We start from the raw sequence: 16,572 nt of genomic DNA, 5'->3' as shown, positions 1-16,572 counted from the left end.
TTTAGGAACCCTAGAGAGCACTTTGCAAAATAACACATTCTTATAATTTCATCCTCAGATGAGCCAAGCTACAACTGTCAGGGAAGGTGATGTAGGTACAGAGCATATGAGAGTGATTAAGTTAATGTCTCTTGTCTAGATGAAGGCACAAGAGGGATCAATGGCAAGGCGTAGAGATTCAGTATCTTCAGTCTTCAGTGGACACTCCATTTCTGGCACAAAACACCTGTAACAGATGGTCGATTTAGGAGGTGACCCGACAACTTCAGCCTGTCAAACATAGTAATGGAGCAGTATGTTTAAAAAAAAAAATCTAATTAAGCATGCACTCAGTACCCTAAGAATTATTATGGTAGTTAAACACAGTGATAGTTGTATATCATATTATATCACTTCAAACAGAGATGATCCAGTAATGCTGCACTAATGAATTAGACTAACTATTCACTTTAGCTAAAGTTATTAAGTTAGCTAAAGAGTTGGGATGCTGTGTAAGACATAAATAAAGCTAAAATACAAAGGTTTGGACACCGTTTTGCATGTTTCCCTACTGTAGGGGTCTCTGCAAGCATACAGAGGGGCTACTCTGAGAGGGTACAAGATGGCAACTTTGGAATTCTACTAGAAACAGTCGATCATATTTGTTGTCAAAGCTGAATTCAGGGCAAACTACGCTAAATTAGCGTTTTTAGCTAGCAGCTACAATAAGCATAAAAGTTACCTTACGGCTATCATTTGTTAACATGACGCTTGTTCTTATACATGTAATACATTTATTACCAACCTGAGAGTTTATCCGCTGGTCATTCGACATGACGAATGACTTCTGAAGTCTTAATTCAGCTCAAGACGCTGTAGATTCCCGTCAGTAACACTTTCAGTCCGCTAGTAAAACGTAGTTCTATTAATCTGCGCTTGAACCGGAACCGGATGTAAGTTCCAAAAAACTGAATTTTGGAACTGAAATTGAATTGTAGAACTGAAACTGAATGGTGAGAAGTGAAACTGAAATTATTCGAGAGCTGAATTTTTAAAGGATAAAATGCAGTTTCAAAGCAAATCAATTCATTTTCAAAATATAAAATTCAATTTCAATTTAGTGATGATCATTTTCAAACCATAAATTCAATTTCAAATTAGACTAATTCAAATTCAGTTTTCAAAAGCATTTATTCAAGTTACAATTCAGATTCAATCAGAGCAATTCAAATTCAAATTTAACTTATTCAAATTCAGTTTCTGATGGCACAGATTTCTGCCCATAAGAGCGGCTGTGTGTATTTGTAGCCTCTCTACCAAACCGGCATTTCATCTCCGAGAAAGTTATCCCAGAGAGAAGTAAAGCAAGTGTGTAAGTTCATCTCTGAATGTTTGTAAAGCATTCCCATGTTAAGCTTAACAACCGATATATGGAGCGACTGCCTCTCTCTCTCTCTCCTGCTGGTACTTCAATTGTGAAACTGCTTAATGATCAGCTGATCGGCTTTTCTGTCGTGAGTCAGTCTCTCTTCTTTGTTTTTTGCCCACTTTGCACCAGAAAGAGGAAACCAGCGGCTGAACAACAGCAGCACGTTTAACCTTGATAAGCTGTTGTTAGAATTTATTTAATATTACTTTCTACACCAGGATCTACGTAGCTGTGCAGGGGCAGATCTAGCAAAGTTTAGCCAGGGGGGCCGATAGGGCATTAACAGGGAAAAGGGGGCACAAAGACATACTTTTTTTTCTTATTCTCATTTAAAATATCTAGCTTTTAATTATTTAATAATTATCTGAATCTTACACCCAAAGTTTTAATCTGATGTAAAATGTATAGAAGTCCATTACTGTATATAGTAACTGTTAAGTCTAATATACCCTAGTAAGCTGTAGTACTTTTTCCTTTGGGAAAGTACCATCTGTGAATTCTGCAATTCTGTTGAAGAAAGATGTTGAATCTATTTAATTATTCTTGAAAAATAATTTATTTCTGTGCATTTTTTTTCACCCTGCATCAAATTAAAGTTGATTACATAGATTAAGCATCATGAGGAAGAGGGTGGTTCCCTATTTTCTTTTGCTGGGAGTTTGCAACCCTATTAGTTAGGTTGCTTAATATTTCTGCTAAGTACTCTTTAAAAAAAACCAGATTAGGGAGGATGGAGTAGGTTTAACTTTATTAGATTGATCAGTGTTGCTGAACTATGAAATATTTTGGGTGCAGTGTGTTCTTTTACATACAGGTATAACAGAATAGCTTTAGTGTTGTTGTTTATTTGAACTTATACAAAATGCAGCAAGATATTAAAAAAACTGTTTTATTGATTTAAAAACACACTATATCGGATTCATATCGGTATCGGCAGATATCCAAATTTATTATATCGGTATCAGTATCGGACATAAAAAAGTGGTATCGTGCCATATCTAATCATTATCAGTCCTTTCTTCTGTACTATTGACACTTCATGTGTTGACAACCTTAGGTTGTGTCCACGCCTTCTCTGTCAACATTATTTTCAGTATCAACAAACCTGATGCCTCAGGGCACAGCTGGTGATTGTAAAAACAGTGACTTTTCTAAGAAGTTTACATCCAATGGTTTCCACATAGTGGAAATGGCAGAGATAAACCCCTAAAATTCCCTACACCTTCCTTTCACCTAAATTTAAAAAATGAAAATCTAAATTTTGCAAGAGAGAAAAATATTGCCATTAGTCCCATTTAAGAATAAACTTAAATGGGATAGGCAAGCAAGCATTTCTAAGTGATGTTATTTGTAATGTTTCAGTTGAGAGAAAAAAAAATAAATATTAAGCATCATGTGTCTTTTGCAAGCCAGCTGCACTCACATGATCCTCTACTGATCCAAATCAGCTAACACATTATAAGCAAAGATAATAATCTGTATCTTAATTCAAAAATATCATATAACACTACTGTTTTGTAAATATTAAATAAATTGCTTTCCAGTGTTTAAGTCAAATTAGTTAGTATGACAAATAGTTCTTTTAAAATTTACTTGAAAAAAAACCCCCCAAACAACTATTTTATTTTTGAATAATTTTATTAAATCTATTTTTCTGGATGATAGAAGCCACTTATGAAGCATATCAATGAAAAAAAAAAAGATTAGGTTTTGGAAGAAGTATTTTGCAAACTAAAACACAAAATGTGATACACTCTGGGCAGAGAGACATCCATAAAGAATGGCTTAATGCTGGATGAGGACAAAAACACACAATTGGTTGAAATAAATACCCAAAGTTTCACCTGAAGACATCAATGTGAAAAAAAAACAAAACAAAAAAAACATCACAGTAAGAACAGTGGCAAAGGTCAGAAATAACTGCATCAAAGGGAAGTGGAGGAAGCAAGAACAATGAGTTGAGTAAAATTTGACTTATCTGACCGTTTTGTTTAGCTTAATTCGCCTTATTATCCGGTGCACCTTATGTATGAAAACAGATCCGATCATCAAGCCCACTCAAGAATGATGCTATTTATTTTAGGGATTGGAACATTTAGTCCTATCAAGTAATCATAATAATAATAACAATAACAATTACAACAACAATAAGAACTCTTATTATTATTATTATTATTATTATTATTATTATTATTGAAACACTTTTTCACATTATACACTGGATATTACACAACGATAAAGGTTCTCCATTTATTTTTTATTACAGTTAGCATGTCCTTTGCATGGTAATACTAGCAGCAAAGGACACAAAAAATGACATCAGACAATGACATGTGAAGGGGTCCTGCCCAAATATCAATGACACTATCCTCTTGAGGCTGTTTTGGCAGCCTAATTTAGACAACTTATGTTGGGTTTTCTATTACTTTGTTACTTGTTCATTTGTGTTCTTAGTAGCCTCATTGAATGGTGAGTGTTAGTATTTGTAGCTACCATGTTGCATAGTGTTTTAGAGTTAGAGGTTTTAAAGATAGGCGATTGTGGGCGAGACACTTCACCTGTTGCCTTCTGGTGGTGGTCAGAGGGCCCGGTGGCGCCAGTGTCTGGCAGCCTCGCCTCTGTAAGTGTGCCACAGGGTGGCTGTGGCTACAATGTAGCTTGCCATCACCAGTGTGTGAATGTATGTGTAAATGGGTGAATGGGTGGATGACTGGTTGTGTAAAGCGCTTTGGGGTCCTTAGGGACTAGTAAAAGCGCTATACAAATACAGGCCATTTACCATTTACCATATGACCATATATGAGGGTGGAATCTTAAGTTTTCAGCTAATAATAAAGAACCTCTAGTAAGAGTTATGCGTTAAATGTTATGGTGTAAAACATGGACTCAAATATCAGCTGTATTGTGCTGATAAGAGGCTAATCCGATTGTTCAGTCTGACGTCACTAGCCGTGTCTGGGTCTAAACTCCGCTGCAGGTCCATATATCAAACGATCACTGTGGCATTACTGAGAGTTGAAAAACTGTCTAAAGTCTTTCATCTTTAATAAAATGATCAGCGTTCAAAACTGTCTAAAGTCTTTCATCTTTAATAAAATGATCAGCGTTCTGCTACCAGGTATAACAATTGAGTTTAACATCCAGGCATCCATGAAAACGGAATTTAAGACATTTAACGGAGTTAGAAGTTAGCAGGGAGTTAGCTCGCTAGCTTCTTTCTAAATACAATATAGCATGTCCTGACTGCGGGGTTTTGGAAACAAATTAAAACGTACAGCTTTGCTATCACTTCCAGCATGAATGAAGACAGAAAACTAAACAGCAGTGACGTTTGTAAGGTTACTGAAGTTTGGCTAGCTGGTATATAATGATGTGTGAAGAAAATATAATCTGATCAAACATTATTCAGCTTTAAACATTGTTCAGCTTTAAACATTGTTCAGCTTTAAACATTGTTCAGCTTTAAACATTGTTCAGCTTTAAACATTATTCAGCTTTAAATATTGTTCAGCTTTAAACATTATTCAGCTTTAAATATTGTTCAGCTTTAAAGTTACTGTGCAAACTGTGTAATAAAGATGTGTGCTCACGACTTTGGCCTTGAAGAGCGATAAGAAGCGATCGCCTCATCCTGCAGGCGAAAAGATATCTGCAGGCGAGGAGACTAGAACACCCAAGGCCGCTTTCCTTTTATGGAGTTGTTTTTCTGCTAATGCAGCACTTTTCCTCACAACCCCCTCCTGTAAGTTTTAGAGAATATATACCCATCCTCACAGCAAAAATCAGGAATCTTTGGATGTGAGCTGTTTTGAGAGGTTGTCTCTGTCTCAATAAAAGTTCACTGATTCCCCCATCTGCTGCAGGTGTCCGGTTGTCTTCATTCTCCGCCAGCCTGGTTAAGTCAATTCCTCCTTAACATCTAAAAGAACCTATTTAATGAAGGAAGACGGTTCACTTTGTGTTTAATATTATTCTATTGCTGCTGTTGTTTTTTTTATATCCTTCAATTGGCGTCACGAACAGGATCCGCTCCAGGCCAAACTGGAACGGGGGGGAGGAAATCGGCCGTGGTCTGGGTGAACGGAGTTTGGACAAAAGCTGTGTGCACACAAAAACAAGGTAAGCAGACCTTTTATTTCTGCTATATTGAACATTATAAAAATACTTAGTGTCCAAACTCCTAGTAATTCATAACCAAAATTGTCTGGCTTACTTAAGGCTTGCTGAGAATCAGACAAGTGAATAAGAGATAAGTGAATAAGAAATAAGTGAATAAGTGAATAAAGATAAGAGTGAACTGAGGTCTGACCACGGTTGCGGCCGACGGGTCGCTCTCCGGTGTCGGATAAATTCCTCAGCAGGTCTGGGACCTTGAAAGGGTTTATTAGTAACGCCTTTCTAAACAAATTAAAAGGTTAAAGGCCTTGAGAATATTTTTTAGTAATATTCTCTAAACTACAGAAGGGTTAGGAAGGCCCAGAGGACTTTATTAGAAAAGATCCTCTAAAACTTAAAAAAGAGAAGTACTGGTTGGAGTCCAAAAGGAGAGGTCCCTTGGATCAATAGGAGAAAACGGATCTCTTCTTAAAACCCCGATGATTTTAGTGTTTTAAATGTTTTGATGTTCTGTTTGATATTGGACACACATAAACACACGCTGAATGGTTGCTGTGGAACACTGGGCAGGACAGTTTGTTCTCCGTTGTTCACAGATTACACAATTAAAGGAACTAGGTTCCTCTTTTGGTTAAAATAATACACCACACATAGAATTTTTTTACACATTTATTACATACATACGGAGGGTAATGAGTGACTGCAGGTAATGTATGAAGTGTGAATGAGACGTGTGAACAAGGTGACAACCAACTAGCACCCCTATCAGGAAGCTCTAGGCAAGGTTACCCGCCAGACTCCGGTTTGGTAGAAGCTTGGTAACACCTGAAGGGATATTTCAGTGCTGACTCACCTTTAAAGCAGCGCCCCAGCTGATTAGTGCCTAACAGAGGCAGAAACCCAGCTGGCCCAAATTCTCCTTTAAAATCAATAAAAGAACACTCCTCCATTGACAGTAAAATGGATGGAGAATTAGATCGACAAACTAATGATGATGGTTGGGGTCCCGGTGTTATTCTTAGCACATTGGGAGAACAATTAACATGTGTTGAGACAGTCATCAACTCCACACACCAGCCTAAAGAAGCAAAAAAGCAGAAAGAGTCATTGAGGAAAACAGCTGAAAGGTTAATGAAAGAAAAGGGAAAGAATGAGGGGAGTAGTGGTAATTGGGGAATAATTTGGCAGAATAAGGCTATGCAGGCAAAAGAGAAAGAGGAAGAAGCCAACTCAGCAGCAGCAGGTGCAGGTGTGATAAGCGGGGTGAGACACAGAAAGGAAGCAGATAAGCACGCAGGCCGCAAAGCTAAATTTAATCACTGGGTGTGTTTATGGGAAACTGCAAAACCACACATGAAGAAAAATAGGTCTCAGCCACCTCCCTATTCTGCCTCAGTCCAGACTCCTCCCTCAGCAGGCATATATCCGGTACTTAATATCTCTGGTGGAATAATGACTATTGGAGAAGAACCGCCCGTAGCTCCAACTCCCATAGATACCAAGCATTTTTGCCCAGGAAGCTCCTCTCTGTCGGCGACACCCTCAGCTAGTAGTAGAGCCCCCTCTTCCATGTCCCATTGTTCTGGAACCGGATCTGAGGGCCTAACTGACCCATTTGCGAGCGCACCATTTGCGGTTCGAATGAACAGACAGGAACCCACTGAACAACAATTAACTGATCTAGAAGCAGCATTACGCAGCTGCTTAAATGAACATAGGTCAGTGGTCCAGGTGAATAATCGTGTTGCGTCAGCCCCTCTGTCCCGGTCCAACCCCTTTGCCAGCACTCCTGTCGCTGTTAAGGGAGATCTGACCGCTACTGCAAAAACTGAGCCTGGCACTTCACCAAATGTCACAGTTAACATGTCTTTGGTGGGCCGTCAGGATCCGGAAACACAGATGAGTTTAGCCCACGCTTTTGCTGACACTGCTACCCCACCAGGCGGGGAAGAAACTGAGGATACTGATGATGAACTCAGTAACCTTAACAATACACCCCCCTCTACCCCTCACAGTTTAGGATATCAGACTAGATCTAAGGGCCCTGTGCCTCAGCCTCCAGGCATGTTTCCCCTGGTCCAGACTAAAGCGCAACGTAGACCAGTGTATCAACCTTATTCATTCGGAGATGTCCAGGCCCTAGTGGACAAACTCCCTGACATAATGGAGGGAGGGAATGCCTGGTTAGCTGGTTTGGATAAATACACAGCTGGACAGGACCTCGCACTGGGAGATTTTAGAGCTATTATAACTAGGTGCACATCCCGATCTCAGGCAGCGGATCTGGAACAAAATGCGGGTACTACCACGCATGAGAACGAGGTGCCACTCATGCAGGCCTTGAGGTTTCTTGGACCGGCCCTGCGCAAACAATTCCCACCCAAAAATCAAGGCACCTTACAGAAATTTAAATGGGAGGAAAAGCAAAATCCCACCCATTATCTAAATCAGGCTGTTGAAGACTGGGTGAACCATACAGGTCATCACCCCAGTAGGACTTGTTCACAGAGCATGTGGTTTAGAAGGGCGGTGCTGAGGGGCATTCCGGAGTCAGTAAGCCAGAAAATGGAGGATAATCCTGATTTGCAGGACTGTGACTTTGCAATCTGGAAGAAACATTTGATTTTTAATCTTAACAAAGTGCAGATTAAGTCTGATGATAAAGCGGAGAGCGTCGAAGATTTACAGTTGCAACTGTTGAAGGTTCAGCTGCAGAAAGCGAAAAACGACCTGGGTGGAAAAGGTGACAAGCCTAAAAAGCAGCTTGTGGCCGCTGCGGCTCCCCCTCCTGGTCCAGTTCCCCCAGTTGCCCCTGATTTGTATCCGAACCCGTGGCCAGCTGATCCACAGCCCCCCCAGTATGGTGCTTATCACTCCCTGGCCCCTTATGGGCAGAGAGGTTCCCCATTTGGAGGAAACAGAGGTGGTTTCAGGGGAAGAGGTCAGATGGGAGGTGGTAGGGGAGGCCAGATGTATGTTTGTTTCCGGTGTGGACAACCTGGACACTGGGCTAAAGCGTGCCCTTTGAACCCGGCTGCTGGAAGAGGCAGGGGAGCCCGTGGTGGGCCCTATCAGCATCCTGGCCACAGAGGTGGACCTCGTGGTGCTTTAGTTGAAGTGCCCCCGGCCCCACAGATGCCTGTGATGGGGTGGGAGTACTACGAGGGTGGTCCCCAGCTATAGGACACCCCACAGACTGCCCAGGACAGTGAAGGGACAACGGCGGACCCTATGCTGTCCGTAACTGTAGATAAAAGAAGAAGCAGCTTTTTAGTGGACACTGGAGCTACGTACTCCACCATTAGGGATGTTGCTCGTGAAAGACTTACTGACAGAGTGACTACAGTGGTGGGCATATCTGGGGAACCTAAAACTCTGCCTTACACCGTGCCTCTCCCCACAACGGTTGGAGATCAGACTTTGTTACACAGCTATGTTTGTTCAAAACAGGCGCCTGTGAATTTACTGGGAAGAGACTTGTTGATTAAATTAGGAGCCACAATACTCTGCTCTTCACAAGGCCTAACTGTGACTCTCCCTACTGGTGTTGTGCTTCCCTGTTCTGATGGGCCAGAGGGAGGTGGTCAGTTTCTGCTGCAACCCTCCTCCTGTTTAGCGGACTCTGCTGACATCTACTGGGCATTATTGGAAGTTGAAACACCTGCTGAACCAGGAGTTTGGACTGCTTTTCAGCAATGGCGGCCGTGGCTCTCACTCCTGCATCCTTATGTCCCTCCCCCTGACCCACCTCATGTTACACTGTTTTATGACAGGCATGACACCACCTGGTACCAGCACATGTTCCAGGAGCAGTGTGAGGGGCGGGCTTGGTCTTTGAACATGTCATGCATTTTTGCGGCACCGGAGGGAGTGGCAGCAGCGGTTACTTTTACAACAGATCAATTACAGTGGTACATGATGTCTGATGAGGCAGCTCCCCATGTGTCACTGGCCTTACATCCTGGACACCAGGCTAGGGAGCTGGGTGGAATGGTTAAACGTTCCCTTGCGGCCACTGACTGGACACCTACAAAACTCCCACAGGTTTTGTTTTCTCCATCTACCAACACATACCAAATTTTAAATGATTGCTTTAATTCCTCAACACTGCAACATAGAGTGGTCAGCGGGTCACATGGCAGAGAACACACAGACCACTGTGATGCTGCGCCTTTACTCGACTCTCTTCCAGATTGTTTGTGGTCCCATGGACCCACAGATGTAGGTTTAGTTGATGTGGAGCCAGTCTCTTTTCAACTGTCATCTGCTACCCCTTTGTGGCAGCCTCAGTACCCACACAAACCGGAGGCTGAGGCTGGGATTGCAGAAACAATTTCTGGTTTGGTCACTGCCGGTGTCCTGGAGCCCTCCTGCTCTAAGTGGAACACGCCCATCCTACCCGTTGAGAAAAAAGGCACGGGGAAGTTCAGAATGGCACATGATTTGAGAAGGATTAATGCCTTACTTGGCACTCCTACTTTGCCTGTGCCTAATCCTTATGTTGCCTTGACCAACCTCCCACCGTCTCATGCCTGGTTCACCTGCATTGACTTGGCTAATGCCTTTTTCTGCCTCCCACTTCGTGAGTCACTGCGTGACATTTTCTCATTTACATTTAGAGGCCGCCAATGGCGTTACACTCGCTTACCACAGGGATTTTCCCTCTCCCCAGGACTGTTTAATCAGTGTTTGAAAGAACTTTTACAAACCTGCCCACTACCATCTGACTGTATGTTAATACAATATGTGGATGACATTTTGCTGTCTGCCCCCACGGCTGACATCTGTTTGGAGGCCACCAGAGTGGTACTTCAACACCTGGCCAACACAGGTTTTAAAGTCAGCAAAACCAAACTACAGATTGCAAGAAAACAGGTTTCTTTTCTAGGCCGCATGGTCTCACAGTCCGGTATTTCCTTGTCCCCAGAACACAGGAACTCCATTTTGCACCATCCAAAACCTCTAACTGTAAAAGACATGTTGTCATTTTTGGGCCTAACTGGTTACAGCAGGACCTATGTCCCAGACTATGTTGGCCTTACTTCTCCTTTGCGCGCTTTGGTAAATGAACAAGGCATGAGAAACCTCTCCGCTCCCCTCTCATGGACTACAGAAACAGAACAGGCGTTTATAAAGTTAAAACAACAGCTTTCTGTCGCCTCTGACCTTGCTGTGCCAGATTATGCTTTGCCTTTTCATCTTGATGTTTCTGGAACTGGAACCCATATTAATGGTATCCTGTTCCAGAAAAAAGGGGGAGAGAGAAAAGTGTTGACATATGTAAGCGTAATGCTTGACAACACTGAAAAACGCCACCCACCGTGCACACAACACGTTTCTGGACTTGCAAAAATCATTCAGAAAACAGCACACATAGTGATGAACCACCCACTAAAAATTTTGACATCACACAGTGTGGTGGCCTACGTCTCTTCACAGGCCTTCACACTCACTTCACTCAGGCAGAGACGCCTCAGTACCATTTTGGAAGCACCACACATCACCTACTCACATGAAGGCATAAACATGGCTGATCACATGGGATCAGGAGAACCACATATGTGTGAAGAGGTTGTGCAGGTACAGGAGAAAATCAGGCCAGATTTGCAGGCAGAACCTCTAATGGATGCAGAAAAAGATTGGTTCACAGATGGATGTTGTTTCAGAACTGAAAGTGGAATGTTGAAGGCTGCATGGGCAATAGTGGAACAGACAGACATGAGATGGAAAACAGTGAAGGCAGAGCAGTTGACAGGACAACAGTCTGCACAGAGAGCTGAAGTGAGAGCGGTGATTGAAGCCTTAAGGATGGGAAAGGGACAGAAAGTGAATATATACAGTGATTCAGCTTATGCTGTGGGAGCAGTGCATGTGGAGCTCAAGCAGTGGCTAAGAGCTGGTTTTTTGACAGCCAGCGGAAAGCCTATTAAACATGAGATGGAAATGAGGGAATTAGCGGAAGCACTGTTGTTACCTGTTAAGGTGGCAGTGGTAAAATGCAAAGGTCACAGTGCCGGATTGGATTTAGTGGCATTAGGTAATAAACAGGCCGACTTAGTAGCTAAGCAGACAGCTGGTTACTTACCCTCCCTGATTATGGTAATGGACCCAGAAGCCACACCCCCTCCAGAAAGACCACCCATACAACTAAGCCTAGCCACAATCAGAGAGTTACAAGACAAAGCCAGCCCCCAGGAAAAATCACTATGGGTAACAAGAGGGGCCACAAACACAGATGTCTGGCGTAGCCCAGATGGAAGGCCCATTCTACCGCCAGGGGTCAGACAGACAGCAATGGAAGAGGCACATGGCGTGGGGCATGTCGGACCTGCACAAATGATGAGAAACTTAGCCGTCTGGTGGCACCCTTATCTAAAAGACATGACAAAATACATGGTTAAAACCTGTAAGGAGTGCAACCAATTTGGAATCAAGCCCGCCTTCAAGCCAGTAGCAGGGTACTTCCCCATCCCACTTTGCCCAGGGAAAGAAATAATCATTGATTACACAGACATGGTGGACAGAGTGGGTGGTTACAGGTACCTGCTGGTGGCTGTGGATGCATTTTCAGGTTGGCCAGAAGCCTGGCCGACAGCAAGTGAAAACAGTAGAACTGTGGTGAAGTGTCTGATTAATCATTATATACCACAGCATGGGTTTCCCGAGGTCATAAGGTCGGACAATGGTTCACATTTCAGGAACCACGATCTGCAGAGGGTTGAAGCCGCATTAGGTTTGAAACATAAGTTTGGCTCAGTTTACCACCCCCAGTCCCAGGGGAAAGTGGAAAGGATGAATCAAACTCTAAAAACTAAATTGGCTAAAATCTGTGCACAGACCAAATTAGATTGGGTTAAAGCATTGCCTCTTGCATTAATGTCCATAAGATGCTCAGTAAATCAAACCTCTGGTTACACTCCATTTGAGTTGGAGCATGGCAGGCCTTTTCCTGGCCCCTCCTCTCGCCTTTTAATGTCGGATGAAGCTGATTCAGACCTCGATCCGAGGACATATTATAACATGCTCCGCAGTTTTGTTGCCCAGTATTCCTCACAGGTCGCTGAAAGAAACCAGCAAGAGCTGAAAGAGGCGGCTACACCTGGAATGGACTACGTCCTCCTGAAAGTCACAAAGAGAAAGTGGGCTGAGCCTCGCTGGACAGGCCCTTACCGCATAACAGAGCGGACCTCCCACGCTGTCAGGCTCGAAGGTAAAGGTGACACCTGGTTTCATTACACACAGTGCGCTGCTGCCACCGAACCAGGAAGAACCTTGAGAGAGGTGCAGAAGGACCTGTCAGAAGGAGCTGCAACAGCATCACCAACCACTTGAGGGAGCCAAAGCTCAACCTACAAGCCGGCTGGCTACAAAAGGGGGTGTTCTTCATACTGAACTAAACATTTTTATTTTTCTATTTTTAACATCTTTTATGACTTTGTTTTTATATTGGCTTGAGTTTTTAAGATTTACATTTTACATTGCAATAGTTTTAACCGCTGAAAGCTCATTTAAAGTTGTGTCACTGATACTTTTTGTTGCTCTTTAACTCCTAGAACACGCCCTTTGGCGAGGTGGGGGGAACTGGACCACCTTTCTCTGCCCCATCATCCTCTGTTAGACGACATCCAAGCTAAGTAAACATGTCTTGGCCCTTTCCCCCTGAAATGACAGGCAGGCAAAGATGTTGCGTCTTTGTTTGCTTCCTGGCCCTGGGTCTCATTCCCATTGGCATAATCTTGATCTGTGAAGGGCCCCCGACACTTCTGACACCTTCAAGTTCAAAAGCTTCGCCCCTTTCTGACAGTCCCAATCTGACAAATGTAGCCCCTAGGGTCTTGCCCACCACTTCCTCTCCAGTTTTGCCCACGCCCGATCCAGTTAGAAAGAAACGAGACACGGTTACCTCCTGTACCCCAAGCACGACTAGAATGATTACTCTTTGTGTCCCCAACAATAAAAGTTGGGTAGTTGAAATAGATTTCGCTAGCTTCCCAGTCACTCCCGTCACCAAAGACCAAGGGGGGGATCTTTTTAACCTGGCAGTACATCTCTCCTCCTCAGTGTGGTATATAACCCTGGGAGGTTGGCATCAGTGGAAGTGGTCCAGTTTAGTGTCAGAAACGGACCTGGATTGGTCAAAGTACTCTAGGGGTCAGGCTTTGCACTGGAGAAACCAAAATATGCTCAGAATAGCAAAAAAACCGGATCTTTCAGGCTTAATTTTTACCCTAAAGGATCTGGCCTTGACCTCCTGTCAACAATTTATAATTGCCCCTTGGACTGATCGCACCGCCCTGTATTGGCAAATGGAAATATGCCCTAGCGTTGCTGCAGTTCCAAGCTCTGTAGTTAAAGATGATAATCCCACCTTTAATGGCCCTGCGGTGACATATACAAACGGGGGGAGAAATGGCCGAATACGCATTGTAGACACAAATAAAATGTCTAAAGATGACCTCTTCCAAATTCTAACCGGTATTTCTGGAGCAACAAATAACTGGTTATTACTAGCTGAACAAGCTGCTGACACGACGGCTTCCGACTGCATAGTATGTATGGGAGCCCGCCCCACTTTACGAGTTGTACCGGCGCCAGTGAATAGTGCATGCCTCCTGCATCTTATGAACAACACAAAACGAGGTCATTGCTCATATCTGGAAAACCACTTTCCTAAAACTCAACGCTCGGTCTCTAATAAACCACCTTTCTTTTCTTCAGATGTAGCTGTGAACAATTTCACTTGTATTAACCTGACTGGCAATGCAGTAAAACTAGGTAGCTTAAACTCTTCTTGGTGCACTGAGATGACGGTTATGAAACCAAACTTCCGACCTACGGCTAGGGCTGATTTGTGGTGGTGGTGTGGCAATAACAAGTTATATGATGGTTTCCCTCGGGATGCGTCAGGTCTTTGCGCTCTCATAACTCTTATTTTACCTGTTTCAGTCACTCCAGTAGATCTCTCTATAGAAGTACACGAAGTTGGCCTCCCATCCTCCTCTGAACGCCGCTCTAAACGTTCTCTAATCCCAGGTTCAGCTCATAATCCAACCTATATTGATGCTGTAGGTATACCCCGTGGGGTCCCCGATGAATATAAACTGCGAGACCAGGTTAAAGCAGGCTGGGCCTCGATACTTTGGATGGTTGAAATAAATGCGAATGTAGACAGAATTAACTATATTCACTTTAATGTGCAACTGTTGGCTAATTACACTCGAGATGGTTTTGAAGCTGTGCATGCACAGTTATCTGCCACTTCCCTAATGGCTTTCCAAAACAGGGTCGCAACGGATTTTCTCCTCGCAGAAAAAGGCGGAGTCTGCAGCCTTTTTGGTCAGGACTGCTGTACCTATATCCCCAATAACACAGCTCCTGATGGTTCCCTCACTAAAGCTATTACTGGTCTCACAGCTCTTACTGTTAAAATGAAGGAACACTCGGGCGTTGATACTGCCATGTGGGACTCTTGGCTTAACATGTTTGGCAAATATAAGGCCCTTGTAGCTTCCATCCTGGTTTCCATTTCAGTTTTTGTTGCTATCCTAGTCACCTGCGGTTGCTGTTGTATTCCATGCATTCGATCCCTCTTCCAGAGACTGATTGTTACAGCTCTCACTCCTGAGGATAAGGATCTCGCCCGGCAGATGCCTTTATTGGCTGGTCAACTTCCCACCTCCTCGCCAACGGATGATGAAAACTCTGATCGTGAGGGTGACGAACATTATCGTCTTTCTCTTGTTTAGATGCTTCTAGAATGGTTGTTTCTCTGTGGTGTTTTGTATTAGGCTTGTTATTAATTGTTTCCCTCACCCACTTCCTCTTGAAGGATATATCTGGTTGGATTGTGTCTGGTCGGGTTGTGAGGGTTAAGCGATGTTCTCAGGGTCTCCGGACTTAAGCCTGAGCGAATGTGTACTCCCACCACTGGATATGAATTGTTTTTTTTCCACACCCCTTCCTCACGTTTTACCATGTTCACTTTTGAATGTCCTTAGCAGTTACCGTTCTGAGTTTATTTTACGGTTGATTTATTCTTTCACATTTTCACGTTTATATCTCTCATTATTATAGTATACTCTGTACTCTCCACATTTTTATCATTACTTATGTTTTTTGGTTACTGAATTACAGGAACTGTTAATTTTGTGTCACTACCCTGGTTGCACTAACTCGTTGTATCCGTGTGTGCAGGACAGCTGTTACTGCTTTCATCGGGAACCGAGACTGCTTGCAGCCGACCCCTGGGCAGGGTGGTGCCTGGACTCTTTTCTCCTCATCTGCAATGACAGATAAAGACAAATGATAAGACCCGAGGAGTTTTTCGAGCCAGGCTTCGACACGTCTCTGTGTTCCTTTGAATGTTACTTATTTTTGTGTGTTGACCCATTTAAGATGGGTCAAAAGGGGGATTTGAAGAAAATATAATCTGATCAAACATTATTCAGCTTTAAACATTGTTCAGCTTTAAACATTGTTCAGCTTTAAACATTGTTCAGCTTTAAACATTGTTCAGCTTTAAACATTATTCAGCTTTAAATATTGTTCAGCTTTAAACATTATTCAGCTTTAAATATTGTTCAGCTTTAAAGTTACTGTGCAAACTGTGTAATAAAGATGTGTGCTCACGACTTTGGCCTTGAAGAGCGATAAGAAGCGATCGCCTCATCCTGCAGGCGAAAAGATATCTGCAGGCGAGGAGACTAGAACACCCAAGGCCGCTTTCCTTTTATGGAGTTGTTTTTCTGCTAATGCAGCACTTTTCCTCACAACCCCCTCCTGTAAGTTTTAGAGAATATATACCCATCCTCACAGCAAAAATCAGGAATCTTTGGATGTGAGCTGTTTTGAGAGGTTGTCTCTGTCTCAATAAAAGTTCACTGATTCCCCCATCTGCTGCAGGTGTCCGGTTGTCTTCATTCTCCGCCAGCCTGGTTAAGTCAATTCCTCCTTAACATCTAAAAGAACCTATTTAATGAAGGAAGACGGTTCACTTTGTGTTTAATATTATTCTATTGCTGCTGTTGTTTTTTTTATATCCTTCATGT

General features: G+C 43.0%; 2 protein-coding genes across 2 annotated transcripts; both read left to right on the top strand.

Moving 5' to 3' along the window:
* The first annotated feature begins 4,856 nt into the window (after positions 1-4,856).
* LOC146549713 (uncharacterized) lies at positions 4,857-8,707 on the top strand. The gene is made up of 2 exons (XM_085263458.1): positions 4,857-5,303; positions 5,432-8,707. The coding sequence occupies exon 2, from the start codon at positions 6,485-6,487 to the stop codon at positions 8,705-8,707; it is 2,223 nt and encodes a 740-aa protein (XP_085119584.1). The 5' UTR covers positions 4,857-5,303; positions 5,432-6,484.
* A 4,457-nt stretch (positions 8,708-13,164) lies between these two features.
* LOC146549712 (uncharacterized) lies at positions 13,165-16,418 on the top strand. The gene has a single exon (XM_085263460.1). It carries the CDS (start codon positions 13,165-13,167, stop codon positions 15,268-15,270), a length of 2,106 nt encoding a protein of 701 aa, XP_085119586.1. The 3' UTR covers positions 15,271-16,418.
* Positions 16,419-16,572: the final 154 nt, after the last annotated feature.

This window comes from Mchenga conophoros, linkage group LG22 (assembly GCF_057382185.1).
Source record: "Mchenga conophoros isolate Kocher_MC1m ecotype Shallow Benthic linkage group LG22, M_conophoros_male_GT1.1, whole genome shotgun sequence".
NCBI lineage: Eukaryota > Metazoa > Chordata > Actinopteri > Cichliformes > Cichlidae > Mchenga > Mchenga conophoros.
Note: the sequence above shows the minus strand (reverse complement) of the source record. Positions and strands in the feature narration are given on the sequence as shown.